The sequence below is a fragment of the Megascapheus bottae genome, chromosome 11, assembly GCF_031878675.1.
Source record: "Megascapheus bottae isolate mThoBot1 chromosome 11, mThoBot2.hap1, whole genome shotgun sequence".
NCBI classification, from domain to species: domain Eukaryota; kingdom Metazoa; phylum Chordata; class Mammalia; order Rodentia; family Geomyidae; genus Megascapheus; species Megascapheus bottae.
This window is the reverse complement of record NC_143519.1, coordinates 8,560,715-8,579,884: the sequence shown is the minus strand read 5'-3', so window position 1 is coordinate 8,579,884 and position 19,170 is coordinate 8,560,715. Positions and strand designations below refer to the sequence as shown.

Below are 19,170 nucleotides of genomic sequence, written 5' to 3'. Positions count from 1 at the left end.
CAAAGTGAGAATTGCATTAAAACTAAAGTTAATTCACTTATCTGTACATTGATCAAATGTTTCTGCTCCGTTTTACTATAAGCTAGTATAGATATTTGTTTTTGTTTTTATATATTTTTAAAATTCTGATTGCTGTTTCTTTTTGCTTTGCAGAGATGGTTTTAGATTTTCATCTCAAGAAGCTGCTTCTAGTTTTGGTGATGATAGGCTACTAATAGAAAAGTTTATTGATAACCCTCGTCATATAGAAATCCAGGTCGGTACATTTATTAAAGTATTTTGTAATTATTAGGACTTTTAAGTAGTATCATTTAATTTTATGAGAAGTGCATTCTTTCCTCCAGAGGAATGATTTTATGAATTCTTTGGGGATGTGTGAATAAGTGAAAATAGATTAGACACAGGCGTTTGGAATTTGGTATATTTTTGTTTAAATGCTAGGATGTTGATTCAGATGGGAATGAGACAAAAAACACACAAAGGAAAGTCATTCTAAGAGGTCTGACTAGACAAATATATTTCACTTAAGAATCATTTAGTCTCATTCTGGGACATTTAAAAAAAACAAAAAAAGAAGCCCTAACCTGGAGTTCATATTGTTTTAGGTCCTCATGTATCTGTGCTTTACTGTAATAGGCATTCTATTGTGAGCTTGAGATTAGAGATGTGTAACTCATTTTTTTTTCTGTTCAGATTAATATGCAGTCCAATTTTATAGTGGTTGTGGGTGTTGTGGGTATGTATTTTAGCAAAACAAAGCAGGATTTCTGAAATATTGATGACAGCTCTGGTTTTTATATGTTAGAAATATCCTCTCGCCTTTTTCCCCCCCCCCCTAGTCCTAGGCTTGAGCTTAGGGCCTTAGCACTGTCCTTGCACTTTCTCAAGGCTAGTGTTCTACCACTTGAGTCTCAGCACCACTTCCGGCTTTTTTTTTTTTCTATGTGTGTGGTACTGAGGAATCGAACCCAGGTCTTCGTGCATGCTAGGCAAGCATTCTACCACTAGGCCAACCTCTCAACCCCTTCCCCCTTTTCTTTAAAGTATAGATTATGCAGATTACAGAGTATATGCAATATTTGTCTTTCTCAGTCTGAATTATTTCACTTAACATGGTGATCTCCAATTCCAACCATTTTCCTGCAAGTGCATAATTTTGTTCTTATTTATGGTCTAACATATTTCCTTGTGTATTTATATTCTATGTCTCATTTATCCATTCATCTGTAGTTGGACATCTAGCAGACTCCATAGTTGGACACTTATGAGGTGCTGGGTGTATCTCTATTGTGGACTTCCTTACATTTCTTCCAGATAAATGTCATACTGCAAGATTGTATGACAGTACTGTTTTCAATTTTTTGAGAAAATTTCATTCTGGTTTCCTTGGCAGTTGCACTAGATTACATTCTCACCAACAGTATAATAAGGGGTTGTCCTCCCCAGCCTTACCAACATTTGTTCTTTGTTTTCTTGATGATGACCATTCTGACTGGTGAGATGAACTTTTATTATCACTTCGATTTGCATTTCCTTCATGGCTAAAGATTTTGAACATGTCTTTAAATACTTATTGGCCATTTGTACTTCTTTTGAGAAATGTTTATTTAATTCATTTACCCACTTATTTGGATTTTTTATTCTTCTGATATTTGACTTTCTTTAAATTTTTGCGGTCCTGGGGCTTGAATTCCTGAGCCTCTATGCTCAAGGCTTGCCCTATGCCACTTGAGCCACAGTGCCCCTTCTACCTTTCTTTGAGTTGTTTATTGGAGCTCAGAGTCTTACTTTTCTGCCTGGGATGGCTTTGAACTGTGATGCTTAGATCTCAGCCTCTGAATAGCTAGGATCACAGGTGTGAGACACTGGTGCCTGGCTTGTTATTTGACTTTTGAAATACTTTGTATAGTCTAGATAGTAATATTTTACCTGATGTATATTTGAAGATATTCTCCCATTCTGAAGGTTATATCTTCATTTGATTTAATTCCATTTGTCAGTTTCTGCTCTTATTTCCTAAGCCATTAGTTTTACTCAGAAAATTGTTTCGTATACAGTATCTTCAAGTGTTATCTCTTTTTCTACATTAGCTTCAAAAGTTTTAGATCTTTAAGGTCTTTGATCTATTTTTAATTTATTTCTGTACAAAGTATGTGATGGCATTTAGTTTTAGTTTTCTCCATGTGGCTAAGTTTTTCCAGCACCATTTTTGCTGAAGAGGCTGACTTTAACATCAACCTAAAGAATGTTTTTAGAGGTATGTTTGTCCAGTGAAGTTTGAGTATTACAAATCAAGAGGTGTTGGGAAAATATTAACTGGACACACTTACTTAGTGGGCATGGCTATGTGTTTTTCAAAAGATAATTTTCTTAGGTTTTAGGTGATAAACATGGAAATGCCTTGTGGATTAATGAAAGAGAGTGCTCAATTCAGAGAAGAAATCAAAAGGTGGTGGAGGAAGCACCAAGGTAAAATTCCTTCCTGATGAACATTTATAATATGACATACTTCTATGTATTTTCTACATTTAGAAACATTTATTGGCTATAATTGACTTAATATAGGTTCTACTAATGCCTTTTTTTTTTTTTTTGCCAGTCCTGGGCTTGAGCTCAGGGCCTGAGCACTGTCCTTGGGTTTTCTACCACTTGAGCCTTACCACCACTTCTGGCTTTTTTCTATGTATGTGGTACCGAGGAATCGAACCCGGGTCTTTGTGCATGCTAGGCAAGTACTCTACCACCAAGCCAAACTCCCTGCTCCAACCTATTTTTAAATTGAGGATTTGTTAATTATCTTCCTTAGTATACTAATACATAAAAGAGCGTTCTTGAAAAAGAAGTGAATTTTTACTACCAAGTTGGTTAGACAATCATTTATGATTTGTACCAGCTTCAAGATAGTGTAGAAACTGCTGCTGTTTTGTTGTCTTTCTAGATTATATGTCTTCCATGTTCTTAGTAGTGAAGATTCTGTAGAGTAGGACCTGAACTTTTTCTATCATAAAAGGACCCATGTGGCATAATGAAAATTGCTTGGTGGAATGCTGGTAGATATATCAGAGCAACTTTGGTACTTCTCTAGGCTACTTTCCATGTGCTTTGCTTTGCATTCCTCCTCCCACCCCCCCAGTCCTTGGGCTTGAATTCTGGGCCTGGGCACTGTCTGAGCTCCTTTTGCTTAAGGCTAGTACTCTACCACGTGAGCTACGATGCTACTTCTGGCTTTTTTCTGTAATGAACTGAAGATAAAAGTGTTACAGAACTTACCTGCGTAGGCTGGCTTCAGATCTTGATCCTTAGATCTCAGCCTCCTAGCATTATAGATGTGAGTCTCTGGTGCCCTGTTTCTGTTGCATATTCATGGATACTCATTTTTAAGTTGATTCCTGGTTGGTATTTGTATATATTCTGGTGTTCTTGTTGTTCTTTGAAATCCCAGTTGAATGTACAGAGTTGTTTTGAATGACCAGGCAGTAAAATGTATATGCAGTTGTAGCTTTAATTAGTGTAACTAGCGTACCTTAATATAACGTGTACAGTTTTTTTAAAGAGATTAAATATGAATGAGCTTTTCATCATAGGGTAATATTAAAAATTAAACCCTATTTTGGTTTAAAATAGGGCCCTCAAGTCCATTGGTATGGCTCTTATTGAGTGATGAGGAGAAGGACCTATGTTACGACTACTTGATTCTGCATCCTGTGACTACTTGGCTAATAGAATACATAGAAGTGGTGCAGAAACAGTGACTGACTGGCACAGGCCTTATGAAACTCCAGTGTTTTACTGAGTTTTGGGATATTTACTATTACAGCCAGCCACCATTGTGTGAAGAACATTCTAATGCAGCTAACATGGAATAATACCCTCTTTGTGTCATGGCCTATGTCGAGGGCTAGGTCTTAAGAAGGAAGGAAGAAAGAAACAATGAGCCTAGTAGAGAAATGGACATATAGTATGTATATACATAATATTGTGAACTTTAAAGTTGAGGGAAGACATTTTATATAATGCACATAAAGCCTAACTTGATTTACTCTGAGTGCAGACTGCTGTTTTCTGTGTTCACAGCACTTTTTTGGATCCTGAGACTCGAAGAGCAATGGGAGAACAAGCTGTGGCTCTTGCCAAAGCGGTGAAGTATTGCTCTGCTGGCACTGTGGAGTTCCTTGTAGACTCCAGAAAGAATTTTTACTTCTTGGAAATGAATACAAGACTCCAGGTAACAGCAACAGTGTCTGCATCTCCATCCCCTTGTCTTTAACCCTCCTTACCCACTCTTTTTTTTTTTTTTTTTGCCAGTCCTGTGCTTGTGCTCAGGGCCTGGGCACTGTCCTTGGGTTTTCTCAAGGCTAGAGCTCTACCACTTGACTCACAATACCACTTCTGGCTATTTTTCTATGTGTGTTGTACTGAGGAATGGAACATGGGTGTTTGTGCAAGCACTCTACCACTAAGCCAGACTCCTGCCTCCTTTCCCCACTCTTTGTTTGTTTTATAAAGTTAAAAATTAGTTTCAGAACTTAATAAACATCTAGTTTTTATAATGATGTAGACATCTGTCAAGGGGGAGAGGTAAGTATCTTATGGATTTAAAGGTCAGTGTCTGGCCTTCCTGCTTTGTTACTATCAATACTTTGAGGTCAAAGTTCTTTGGTTTCCTTTTAAACCTTTTAGACTAAACTGTATTGGCAAGGATTCATTTTCTATTGAGGAACTATCATAGATACTATGAACAGAGGGGATTAAGTGATTGCAAATTCTGTAAAGGGCTATAAGAAGGATGGAAAGCTAGATTCCTGAGACTGACTGCTACAGCTTAAGTGCCAGTCAGGCTCCCAGAAAAATTGTTGAGTTGCTACTTCTGGCTAAGTTAGAAAAATCCAGTAGCAGTTGAATCACAACTTCTTTGTATGAATAAAAATGATAAAATGTAATTAAAATACAAAAAAAGAGAAAAATCCAGTAGCAATCTTGTCTTGAAGATATAATTTCCTAATTCCAATCAAGGTTTGAGGGGAGTTCTGAAACACTCCTCTTCTTCCCTGCCTTTTGCCTTTTATTCTCTTATTTAAAATGTGAATTATACGCATTCAGAATAGTATATAGAATCTAAGTGGATTGTTGAACAAATTACTTTAATGCATAAAATCATCCAGCTATCAGCTATATCTAGAATTATGAAGTTAGCACATCTATAGTTGCTGATCTTCTCCTACCCCTCCCTTCTTTTCTTTTTCTTCTTCCTTTTTCCTTCCTCCTCTTCTCTTTTTCCTCCTCCTCTTCTTGCTCTTCCTCCTCCTGTTTTCTCCTTTTCCTTCTCCCTTTTCTTTTTTCCAAATTTAATTTAATTTGTCAGGGTAATGTATAGAGGAGTTACAGTTATATTCATCAATTATGCATTGCTTCTCACATTATGCATTATATGTTATGCATTACTTCTTGCATATTGATACCCCTTCTTCTCCCTTTTCCTTTTAGTCATTCTCCTTAATTTTTTCTAGAATTGTCTCCTAGTCTGAATTCTTAACACCTTTTTTGGTCTCCAGATAGTTTTCTCTTTGAATTATGAACACCTAAGTAGCATGATCTGTTTTGTCTGTTCCCTTATTCTTTTAAAAATTTGAATGAATGGGATCAGTCATGTTTATTCTTTTGTGCCTTTTGTGCCTGGCTTCTTTTCATTTATTTGTCTGATTCAAACAGATTGTTATGTAATCCTAGTATGATACTTCTTTAAAGAAAACTCCAGCATTTATTTACCTATTTAATTTCTATAGATTCTTGGTTTCCATTTTTATTGTATTCCTCTTGTTTGTTAGGGCTACCAGAATGAAAGATCACAACAGAAGCTTTTTGTCTCATAGTTTAGGGTGTCAAAGTCCGATATCATAGGGACCCTGAGGGCAACTTACAGTCCTCTCCTGGCTCGTGGTGATTGCTGACAATCCTGGATGCTCCTTGGTTTGTGGCAGCTTAAGTCTGGTCTGTGTTTTCTTTGTTACCTGTGCACCTCCAGTCCACAGTTCCCTTTTCCCTTTTTCTATGAGGACAGTCATATTGGATTTAGCAGTCATCTCACTCTAGTATGACCTTACCTTGTTTACTTCTGTTAGACTGTATTTCCAAATAAGGCCACACTCACAGGTTCTGGGTGGACATGAATTTTGAGGAAATTCTATTTAATCTACTACACCATTTCCAAAACATATTTGGTCTATTGTGGCATAAATAGATTAGTAGTTTACCAGGACTGGGTTGAGTGGGTCGTAGATAGCTAACAGTAGAGCTTAAGTAAATCATGCTTATGCTCCTAAATGGGCTCAACTCTTCTTTCTTTTAGTGGTCAGTGGAGTTTGCAAGGGAATAGTCAAGTCACTCCAGGCCAGTGCTGAGTGAGACTTGAATTCTTGGTTATGGTATGATTATCCTTTATATGCACTGTTGAGTGTGGTTTTGAGTTTTTTTAATTTCCTATTTCATTCTTTTATGATTTTTCCTCTGAATCTTTGAGTCTTCATGCTTATGCCTCTTCCTCAGAAGTAGACTTTTAATAGTGGCATGAAGAGGAAGGATATTTTCTCTTCTCTATACCTTGGTTTGGTGTTTTCCCCTTTGTTAGTTCCCTAAGATTATCTTGGAAATCCTCTGTGAAAGTCGAAGATCTTGTGCTAAGAATATGTTGGGCCTCTTGATGAAGCAGGGCTTGTGATGGCTTCACTGGACATGGTATGGCAACATGAACTCCCGTCCAGTGGCACATGCTGGCCATTAGCACTTACTGGCCATCATCTCCTCTGCCTACTGCTTTCAACAGAGAGGGCACCCATGTTTCACTCTGCAGCAGCTTCCTGGGGATATGGTCCCTGCTTCCACAAGGCCCTGGCCACAAATGATGTAGAGCTCTATGATCACTTTGAGGGCCATGGCCATAACCACTAAGGGAGTCTTGATTCACTTGCTGTCTGCACTTCAGTTTAACCACTATTCTGTCTAGTCAGTTCTGTGACCTTATAGTGGGTTTCCTTAATTGTCCTACTCTTTTCCCCAGTGAGAGATCTGAGCCCAAGGTGGGCTCTGCTTCTGTTCCAATGGTTAGCTTTTTATTCATTCTTTTCTTCTGTATTCAGATATTATACTTGTTTCTTTGTAAGTAATGCACAATGTTTGTAGCCATGTTTGATCATCTTTGTCTTGTACTGGGACCATTTGCTCCATAAAAAGTTACCTGTGATAAGCTCTGATCTTTGATACAAATGTAGAGTTTCCCCTCCCCCATTTTTATTATAATTAATAGAAGGGTTATACATTATATTTGCCAGATAGAAGGTGCATTACTTAACAATCATTGTTATCCCATTTCCCTCCCCACCCCCTCCCCTCATCTTGTTTTCCCCCCTCATCTTGTTTCCCCCCATCCTATTTCAAATAAACAAATAAACATATATACAGTATACCAGATAACAAGGTAAGATACTGTAGCAATATGAGATACCAAGGGACAACAAAAGAGATGAGAAATCACATAGTACATTAAGAACAACAGTCACACCTTATGTGGCTCTCGTTTCTATATCTTGGGGGTCCTTTCCTTTAGTCTCCTCCTAATGGCTTTATGTATCTAGGTTTTGCCCTATTGTAAACCTCTGTTAGGAGAGTCTAAGGTTTATACTAATGATGACAAATGAGGGAAACCATTGAGCCTATGTCCCTTTGAGTCTGGATTACTTCACTTAATATGATTTTTTCCAAGTCTTTCCATTTCCTTACAAATGGGGGTGATTCTGATCCCCCCCTTTTTTTGCCAGTCCTAGGCTTAAGCTCAGGGGTTGAGCACTGTCCTTGGACTTTCTCAAGGCTAGAGCTGTACCACTTGAGCCTCAGCACCACTTCTGGCTTTTTTTTTCTATATGTGGTACTGAGGATTTGAACCCGGGTCTTCATGCATGCTAGGCAAGCACTTTAACCACTAGGCCAAACTCCCAGCCCAAATTATTTTCATTATTTTTTTTCTTTGTTTTTTTTTTTGCCAGTCCTGGGCTTGAGCTCAGCGCCTGAGCACTGTCCTTGGATTTTTCTCAAGGCTAGAACTCTACCACTTGAGCCTCAGCACCACTTCTGGCTTTTTCTAAGTATGTGGTACCAAGGAATAGAACCCGGGTCTTCATGCATGCTAGGCAAGCACTCTACCACTAGGCCAAACTCCCGCCCCCCCCTCCCTTTATTTATTTATTTATTTATTTATTTATTTATTTATTTATTTATTTATTTATTTCCAGTCTTGGGCTTTGAGCTCAGGGCCTGAGCACTGTCCTTGGACTTTCTCAAGGCTAGAGCTCTATCACTTGAGCCTCAGCACCACTTCTGGCTTTTTTGTATGTATGTGATAACGAGGAATTGAACCCTGGTCTTCGTGCATGCTAGGCAAGCACTCTACCACTGCCGGGGCCAACCGGCAGCAAACCAGGGTTCGCAGATTGGGGTTCCTGAAATAGGGGACAAGGACTAGGAAGAAAAAGAAGAGAGACAGACACACCAGGTCCGGGATGTCCGCAGTCCAGGCAAAGACTGCCGAGACTGCCGCGTTTATTTTCCACTCCCCCTTCTTCCCTCCTCCTCTCCCAGGGAACCTCCAGGTGTTACATTCATATGGTAATTCTCAGGTCATTTACATAGAATAGGGCCAGAAAGCAATAAGACAATATAGCCATCCTCTGATGCAAGTCAAGGTACAGTTTGATTCCACTCTGGCTCCCAACATACCACTAGGCCAAACTCCCAGCCCCCCTTTTTTTTAAAGATAGGGTTCTTCAGGCTGACCTCAAACTCCTGGCTTAAATGAGTCTCCTGCCTCTGCCTTCCAAGTAGCTGGGACTGCAAATACGCTTGGCTTAATATATTTGGATTTAAGTATTCTGAAATTTGAAGTATTTACTTATGCCAAATTCATTTGTTGACAATTATTATTTTTCAAAGAATTCTTTTTTGGTTGTGGGGATTGAAATCTGGGCCTGGGCACTGTCTCTGAGCCCTTCAGCTCAGGGCTACCACCTTATCCCTTGAGCCACAGTGCCACTTCTATTTTTTGGGGGGTTAACTGGAGATAAGAGTCTCATGGAGTTTCATGCCTAGGCTGGCTTTGAACCATGATCATCAGGACTCAGCCTCCTGAGTAGCTAGGGTTACAGGCATGAGCCACTGTCTCCTGCCAATCCTAGTATCCTTAATTTAACCAGTACATTTTCCCAACTCTTTGAAAGTATTATCTCATATCATGTGAGACTCTCATGTATTTGATCTTATATATAGATGAATAGTATCTGATAACATCTGTGAATTTGTCTTTTTTCTTAGATTTTTAGAAAAGTTTTTCTCAGGTACATATATATTTAGAATACATTAAAATAATGTATTAAGATATATTTGAGATAAATGTCCTAAATATTTGTAAAATTTTTATAGTTATTAATTCAGTACTTGCTGCTTAAAACTTAGGGTACTTTCCCGGCATCCTCTACTTGCAAAAATGTTTTAGAAGTGACAGAATTTGACTTTGATTAAAAATGTCTTTAGCGCCGCGCGAGTTTGGCCTAGTGGTAAGAATGTTTGCCTAGCATTCATGAAGACCTGGGTTCAGTTCCTTCATACCACGTGCATAGAAAAAGCTAAAAGTGGTGCTATGGCTCAAATGGTAGAGCTCTAGCCTTGAGAAAGCCCGACGACAGTTCTCAAGCCCTGAGTTCAAACATGAGGACTGGCAAAAACAAAAAAAATCTTTAATGTGTATGTGTATTAGATAACTACCTGGAAAACGTTCATTAGAAACTTTGTATCCTAACGAGAATAAAAGCTTGTGATACAATTATGAAGAATATTCAAAGTGGACAAAACTTTTTTGTTTCTGGTATTGGGACTTTGAACTCAGACCTTCCAGCTTGCATGGTGCTTGCTTACAGCTTGCACTCTTCCACTTGAGCTACACCTCTAGCCAATATTTTGCTGATTAATTGAAAATGAAGTCTTGAGGATTTTTCTGTCTGGGCTGTGTTTGAACCTCGGATAAACATTTGTCTTTTATTCCTCATACAAGAGATATAAGATTGGTTGGTTGGTGTGTATATTTTGGGATTTATAATCATTGTTTTAGGATAGTTTGTTGTATTTTTTGTAATTTTGTTTTATTTTATTTGTCTGTTTTGTTGGATATAGGGTCTTATTATATTAGGTTACCCAAGTTGGTCATGAACTCAATAATCCTGTAGCTTCAGTCTCCGATTTAGCTAGTATGCATTATCATACTAGCTCTTCTTTCTTTTCCCTCCATTTGTTTCTGTCTCATTTGTCTTATTCCATACATTTATTCAAGTTTACCTCACAGCCATTTTTGGTATAAGACTTAATGCTTGGTATCTATATCAGTTCCATATAGTAAAGTTAAAATCACTTAGACACCTGTGTTTCTATTCTAAGTAACTAGACAGCCATGTTTTAAAGCTTTTATTTTATTTTTTATTGTCAGTCATGGGACTTAAACTCTGGGCTCAGGCACTGTCCCTGAGCTCTTCAACTCAAGGCTAGCGCTCTACCACTTTGAGCCACTTCTGGTTTTCTGGTGGTTAATTGGAGATAAGAGTGTCAAGGACTTTAATGCCTGGGCTGGCTTTGAACGGAGATCCTGAGATCTCAGCCTTCTGAGTAGCTAGGATTATAGATGTGAGCCACTGGTGTCTGGCTCATGTTTCATATATATTTTTTTTTTGCCCATCCTGGGCTTGAACTCAGGGCCTGAGCACTGTCATTGGGCTTTCTCAAGGCTAGAGCTCTACCAGTTGAGCCTCAGTACCACTTCTGGCTTTTTTCTGTGTATGTGGTACTGAGAAATTGAACCCTGGTCTTCGTGGATGCTAGGGAAGCACTCTACCACTAGGCTAAACTCCTGGCCATATATATATATGTATATATATATTTTTTTTTCTTAAAGAAAGTCATCCATAAGTTCCAGGGACAAAATCAAATTAGCTCTGACAATCCCTAATTTTGTACTTTTTAATATCATTCTGGTACATTTCTCTCTGACTAATCATATTTTTTTTTCTCTCTTACATTTACTTACAGTGACTGTAATCCTTTCAATTATCAGGAGAAAATTTAGTCTTTATAGAATGCATTTGTATGCAGGAGATTCATCATGGTAGATTATATTCCCATTCAATAAATGGGAATTTGTTTGAGAACCAATCATAGACTTTCTCACAAAGGTTTTTCTGTTGTTGTTGTTTTTTTTTTCATGGAGTTTGAATACAGCACCTCTTCTGGTTTTTCTATATATGTGGTACTGAGGAATTGAACCCAGGGCTTCATGCATGCTAAGCATGCACTCTACTGCTAGGCCATACTCCCGGCCCATCTCATATTTTTTTAAACAATTGAAATGTTATTTAACAGTGGATTTTCTCTTTCAAAATTTTTACTAACCTTAAATTATCATGCCTAAAGCACATTCACCAAATTCTTTAGCTCTTAAGATATATCTTATCTCTAATTAGTGTTTCAGTTTGAATCTGGAGGGTTATAATTTTCTTCCTTATCCCCTTGAAATTTCCTGACTGAACTGCCATGTTTTCCAGTTTGAGAATTTGTGTACTTTTCTTGTGAATAGCATATCATCTTAACTTCGCTAATTTCCTTAACAGTGAAGTTTGAAATAATAGAGCTTCTTCAGAAAGAGATGAACTGCTGAGAAAGTATCGATGTTCAGTGCATGATTTCTTAGATCAGTTATCTGGCTTTGTTCTCAGTCTGGTCAGAGTTATAGTATAAAATTACCTGTGCTATCCTTCTACATATTTGGTTTTTAATTTTAGGTTATTCTGTGGCTTATATATAAGATTCAAATAGTATTGTATCACTATACAAATTCCTTTTCGGGGCCTGATCAACTTTTCTCAGAGCCTGTCTTTTTGCCCGGGCACATTTATTTGTAAGACACTTCTGGTTTTCTAATGGTTAACTGGAGATAAGAATCTCTTGGCCTTTTGTGCTCCAGGTGGCTTTGAACTGAGATCTTCAGATTTCAGCCTCCTAAGTAGCTAGGATTACAGGCGTGAGCCGCTGTACCTGGCCAGCAAAACATTTTTTATAACATTTATAAAACTTTTTTTTCCATAACAGTAGTGTCTTCTACTCAGATCAGAATTGTAAATCTCATGAATGCTTATGATAGTATGAGAAAAAAAATCACAGCTTTAAATTATATGTCGTTTGTTAAATTCTCTCTATTTCTTTTCTACCCTCGCCCCTGACAGGATCTCAATGTATAGACTGCTTCCTTGTGCTAATACCACAAATATGATACCCTTTAAAAAGCAAATGACATACCATGCTCCTTACTGTTTCTTACTCTTGGACAGCTCCATAGCCCCTTTTGGTTAGTTAGGATAGTAACATGTCTTAAGAGTACAAGCTGCTATTTTGCACAATATCCCTCATTTGGAGTTAGTCTGTTTTTCCTTGACTCAGCATTGCAGGAGAAGTATCCTGCAGTGATGTTTCTTCTGAAGTGATCCATCTGTGACTGCCACATAGTGTCATGAGATACCTGCTTACCCTGTTACTGGTGATGTGGTGTTTCTTGAATTTCTTCATTCACTTTTAACAGTTTTTCTATTAGTCATTAACGAAGAATCTTTCAGTAAATACTTCAGGATTCTGTAAATATCTTCTCATGCTTTCATCAGTTTTATCACACTTACTACTTTGTATTCAATAAGATGTCAGACTAAAGTACAGTGTCAGAATTTATTGTAAGTTTTAGAATCATGAGGCAGACACAGTGATTTTTTTAAATGATAACACACACTGCCTAAAGATTTAGCTTTTCTATGTTTGTTACAGTACTATTGAACTGAAGCATACAGAAATTAGTCAAGAGCTGGTGTACGCCTATAATACTAGCTGCTCAGGAGGCTGAGATCTGACTGTTTGAAGTTAGTCCAGGGAGGAAAGTCTGTGAGAGTCCAAATAGCCACCAGAAAACTGTGGCTCAAAGTGATAGGGCACTAGCTTTGAGCCAAAAAGATCAGGTTCACCGCTCAGGCCCTGAGTTCAAGCTCCTCCCAATGACCCCCCACCCCCCAAAAAAGATTAATGAAAACCTAATTTGTCTCAGTTTTGTTTTATAAGCTTAAGTTTTGGGGGAGATAAATTTGGTAGCAACAGGTAAGTTAAGAGGGAGTGGTAGGGAGGTCTAAACACTAATAAGAGTGACATCTTGATGATGGCCAAGACAAAACTAAATTAACTTGTTTATTCATTAAGACAGCCTCTCTATATATTACTTAACTTGGCCTCAAACTCTTAGGTTCAGGTGGTCTTCCTGTCTCAGTCTCTTGTATAGTTGTGACAGTAGACAAATTGCCACTGGGCTCAGCTCAGGCATAATTGCATAATTAAAGTAGCAAATAGAGCCATAAATGGGGTTGGGGATTCAGTCCTCAGCTCTGGGGGAAAAAAAGCCATAATGTTAGTTTTTTGTGACCCTCTACTGTAGGTACATAGAACTATATGCATTCATTCTAGTCACTCAATATGATTATGTCCCATAATATGGCATTAGTTATTGTAGTTTTATTCCTGGTGAGTTAAGAGAAGTTTTTGGCTGAACTACATTCATCAAGGTAGAGCACACTACCAGCTCTATTAGTAGATGTTAAAGCAGTTATATTAGCAAAGATTTTTTTGTAAAAAAATGTTTAGATACATGTAGTCAGTGTGCACAAAAATGAAGATTTAAAAAATTAGCAATACAAACAGATTGATTTACCAGCTATTAATAAATCCTGCTGTGTGGTTCTACCTCGATGAATATAGTTCTTATAGAAATTTATCTTTGAATGTTGGAAAGTCCAAACTTGGTAGGTCTTGACACCTTTTCTGTAGGAACGATTTATCCTCTGTCCTCCCCTCCCCTCCCCTTCTCCTCCCCTTCTCTTCCCCTTCCCCTCCCCTCCCTCCCCTCCCTTTCTTCCCCTCCCCTTTCCTTCCCTTCTCCTCCCTTCTTTTGCCCTCTTGAGGGAAGTAGTTAGGATTTATTCTTGCTAAGTAAAAGTGCAATATTTACTCAAATAATATGCTTGTAATGCAATATAAAAGCAATAGATCATGTTGTAAGAACATACTTCCCAGTTCATGTATCTATATGTCAGTGAATGATTTGCACAGATGTATTCTGTGTGTTAGTGTGGAAGGCCAAATATTCCCATGAAAAACTCAAACGTGTTCAGCTGTTCTGTGACTTTGATATTATATATCTAAATACATATTTTTAAAAGGAATTTTTGTAATAATTGTACCTTTAAATGTAATAATTATATTGTTAAACTTCAGGTTTGAGTTAATTGTTCATGTTTCCATTATACATTCCATTTGGAACAAAGTGGGTCTACTTTTGGATCCCATTCAAAAAGGATTTAGCAAACTTATCTTTGTATACTATTATAGAGATGTTTTCTAAGTAAGAAAACACTTTTATAATATATTTGAATCTTTAAATTTTCACAGTGATATGGTTTTAAAAGGGAATAGCACATGACTATATTGCCCATTATTTCCTAAATGTTTTTTTATACACGTTTTCTTATGAGGAGAGTCAGGAAGGGAACAACATCGCTGGACTGACAGAAATTCCAGCTCCCTCTGCTATTTACTATAGGTGTGTCTAGACTTGCTGCCTATTGATTCATTGATTCTTTCATATTTCATATTTACTTTTCTCCTATATAGCACTTTTCTGGACACTGGTCACAGAAAGAGGAAATTATTAACTTATGTCTTGATTTTTATCCTTTGTGATGGACATATGTAGAGTGCTATTATAAGGCACTGGTCACACAGTAGGTTTACTTCTTGCAAAATTAAGAGTTTTTGAGATAGTTTTTCACTTGATGCCTATTTCTAGAAAAATAGAGGGGGCTATATGTTTGTTTCTTATTATACTTATCATATCCTTTTCTTTCGCTCAAGGTCCTAAGTTTTATATATATATATATATATATATATATATCCTAAACAATCTAATAAGATCTTTTTATTTAGTGTCACATTTTACAAAGGGTAGATGCTTATTTTAGCAATGATTTGTCATTAAAATTATGTCAAAATGTCTTAAAATGTTGTTGAAACTGTAAACAAACTCATAACACACACAGAGCTAATTATGGATGCCATCTGTTTATTTTTACCAGGATTTTTTTTAGACACTATGGCATTGTCTGCTTATGATAAACTTAAAGATGATTATAATGACCAAGTCCTGTCCTTCAGTTAGTGTGATTGAAGATGGGAAGATAATTTGTTTGTTCGCTGACCTTTTCCTATGTCTATGTATGAAATGTGACATGTAATGGAAGAAAAAAACCTACTGTGCCATACATCTTGAACATACTTAGGTTTTAAAAGCAAGAGATTAATATCAACATACTAGATATAGCCCAAGTATTTTAAAAAAATTATTCAAAGTTTTAGATGAAAGATAAATCACTTGTTCTTTTTCAGTACTATATACATGGCTTTATTTTCATTTGAGATTAGGAATTTATAAGTGATCAGTCAGGTTATAAGGACAAATATCCCTGTCCATGTGCCTGTATGTCAGTGAATGGTTTACACATGTGTATCCCTTCTGTTAGCATGAAAGGCCAGGTACTTCCTTTACAGCATCAGCCAAATAGTTATCAGCAATTTGCTGAGAGAGCAGAGTGATTTCCCTAGCTCTGTTTTGCTATTGTGCATGCTAAGCACTGCTCAAGTCAATCTGGAGGGAAAGCAACCTGAAGGCTCCATCTGCTGCTTTCTGCTATGCTGCATTGATGCAAGATTACGTTAATCTGGCTGCTTGTCAGGGCAGGTTAGTGAAAGCATGTAAGTGGGTGAGATTCAGCATAGAGTAGTGCTTTGGAAAATCAGAAGCTTCCCTTGTATTTGCCATGTGAAGTGTAGCAGAATAGGTTGATTTCAGCTACATTAAGAAATGTGTGTCTTTCAGTTGGAATTCATTTCAAATTCAAGTTAATAAGCTTTGTGGTATCACCAGTAAATGAAAATTGGGAAAAGTAATACAGATAATTTAAAAGTACTTTTTCGGCATTAATTTTTCTTCCCATCATTTGTGTACCATGCAGCATTTATTTTGTATTTGTTTTCCTGTTTTCAGTCAAGTGTTAAAATATACCTAAACTATTTTGTCTAGAAACAGCTTAAATTTCTTCTTGTGTTTTTGTGTATTTAATTTACCTTTTCTTTTCTTACTGACGCATATCTTGGCTTTGCAGGTTGAGCATCCTGTCACAGAATGCATTACTGGCCTGGACATAGTCCAAGAAATGATCCGTGTTGCTAAGGGTTACCCTCTCAGGCACAAACAAGCTGATATTCCCATCAACGGCTGGGCAATTGAATGTCGGGTTTATGCTGAGGTAAAGAGTACATGATGTTGGGAGAAGGAGGGTTGTGTTCAAAGTCAGGAGAGTAAATTAGCTAAACACAAGTAAAGTTAGCTTTGGGAGCCCATAATTAAACCAGAGGAAAATTATGTAATTTTTACTTTGCTCAAAATATTTTGAAAGAATTGAGTTCAATTAATTTTGGTTGGGGAAGAATTTACCAAGATGTTAAGAGGCAACGAAGTATTAGTTAAATGTTTTTAACCTTAGTGTTCGTTTTATTCACTTATGTTTATTTGCAATCCATGTTAATAAGGAAATATTGCCATTTATTTCTGTGGCCTTTTTTCTCTGATGAGCATACCTGGATATATATTAGTTGTTGATTTGATGATAATTTTTTTCAACAGTTTCTTTTTTAAGTTTGTCCATTATGATTAGTTGGAATGAACTATTGAAGTTTAAATTGTAGAACTGTTGGTAAAACATGTATTCTTAATTCATAATTTTAATTATGGGTTTTACCTATTAAGTATTCAGTACTTTTACAACTTACACAAGTCAAATGACAAAGCACTAAACATCTGCGAATGGCTTTTTCAATGATTAAAACAAGAACACAAGGGTAACATTTGTATCTTCTTTTACTTTTTTTTAGACATCAAAAATTTGGTAATCTAAAGAACATATGCACTCTGTGTGTGTGTAAGAGTACTAAAAATTGCTTTGAGATCTTTTGCAAGTAGTTTGAAGCATATTTTGCCATGGCTGTTACTGCACTTGTTCTTTATGTTATGCTATATGCCTTTCATAAGATACTGAACTTATTATTTATTCTCATGCCCCATGTTATTTACAAATAGAATACATATCTAGAAGCGCGTACAGAGCTTTGTGTTCCAGGTTATTTGAAGAACATAGATTCTCAAGTTTGAACATATGTGAGCTGTTTTGAAAAGTAAGAAAAACAAATATCTTTAGTGCACCACATTTGTTGTTTTGAACTTGAGTATGTTTTGATGTAGAGCCTAGGTTATTTTATTTTTGCCCAAGGCATTCTAAGTTTTCTAAAAAGTTGGAATTTGACCAGTTTCAATAAAGTATGATTGAGGTCAGGCTAAATTCTGCCTGCAATTCTGTTTTGTTTTTAAGCATGCTTCTCAGTTGTCTAGAGGATAAGACTAATATTCTGAAATCTGTAATTTTGTAAATGCTGTATGTTAAAGATAGAGCTTTAAGTGCTTCCTCAAAGATTGTACTTCCTTTTCTTTGAACTTTTAGGACCCCTACAAGTCATTTGGTTTACCATCCATTGGAAGATTGTCTCAGTATGAAGAACCAATACATCTACCTGGTGTAAGTCATTAAGTTGTAATACTAACTGAGGTAAAAATCTTGATTTATGCTATACTTTTATGTTAAAGCGTGTCAACACCGAAGGGTCTAACTTGAAAGATAAGTGAAACTTATGGGCAATCAGTTTTTGGGTTAATTTTTTTGAACTTTGTGATCAAGAAACTCAGATACGATATAAATGATAGTTTATAGTGACCTCCATTCTTTTGAAAAATATAATAAAAAATGATGGGATTCTTAGGAATGGAAAATAAATTTAAATTAATACAACTCCCCTAGTACAATCAGATGTCCAATTTGAGCATAAAATGAACTCATTAACTGAACTGGATTAAGGAAAAGAAACTGTGCCTCATTCTATTAAGTGTCATTGGTGTGACAATATACATATTACTTTTGTCACTTAAGAAAAAGTGATTGCTATCTTTTTCCATAGCTGTTGTTTTATATTTACTAACACTTCTTTTAAAGTGGTCTTGTATACAAGAACATGAATATATTCTTTCTCTTCATCAAGTTAATAAGTGGGTATGAATATGACATCATGCTAGCTAGAAGATGACAAGACGGTACCATCTGTGACTATTATTATTCAGTTTGATTACTATAAGAAGATGGTGAAAGATTACAGGAAGAATTCTAAATTTGGAGATGTTATTGGATATGTGATTTATTTCACTTTTTAAATTGTTTTTGTCCATGTGCTTTCTAAAGGGACCTGACCCTTTCTAGGCTTGGAGACTCCATGCTGTGTTCAAAGCCTGAGGCAGGAAAAAAAAATTGTAAAGATTTAACAGGCATTATGTGACATTAAATAGCAGATGAGAAAACAAGTATCATAGGGACATATCTAAACACTTTTTTAATCAAACAAAAAAGTATTAAATAAGAATTCATAATGATTACTCCAGTTGTTAGAAGTTTTCACCATGTTGTAATAGCTAACAGAATGTCAAACATTTTGCCCTCACAAGTTTTTGCAATTTGCAATTTTCAAATGTGAGACCTGTTGAAAGTATAAGTGATAATGGACAAACTATACCCCCTACAGTCTTTGTCCCACCAAATCTTTCTTCAATTAATGCTGCAGCAGGAGTTTTATGTAATAACATTTGCAGTTGTGAGCCATCCATAGAAAGAAAAAAACAATTAAAATGCCTTAAATGTTCTGCTTACTGCTGTTATTTGCTTGTGTGAATGTTGCATGTCAGCTAAATGGACCAAGGAATAGATAAAGTGATTGGGGGCAGGAGAGTGTGCACTAAGCTTTGTCTATCATTATTGCTGGGAGCAATCAAATTGATGTCAGCAGGACAGTAGATGCGTTGACAGCTGTAATTATGTATCTCCATGGTGATCACTTTTGGCCTGT

At 36.6% G+C, this 19,170-nt stretch overlaps 1 protein-coding gene across 3 annotated transcripts in view; it reads left to right on the top strand.

The window, feature by feature from the left end:
* Positions 1–19,170, top strand: part of Pcca (propionyl-CoA carboxylase subunit alpha) — a 274,525-nt gene that overhangs the window by 102,144 nt on the left and 153,211 nt on the right. For all 3 annotated transcript variants that reach the window (XM_090341922.1, XM_090341920.1, XM_090341919.1), the window contains 5 exons: positions 154–256; positions 2,375–2,469; positions 4,075–4,225; positions 16,332–16,475; positions 17,724–17,798. In XM_090341922.1, coding sequence (XP_090198048.1) covers positions 154–256; positions 2,375–2,469; positions 4,075–4,225; positions 16,332–16,475; positions 17,724–17,798 — 568 coding nt within the window. The remainder of the gene's footprint in view (positions 1–153; positions 257–2,374; positions 2,470–4,074; positions 4,226–16,331; positions 16,476–17,723; positions 17,799–19,170) is intronic.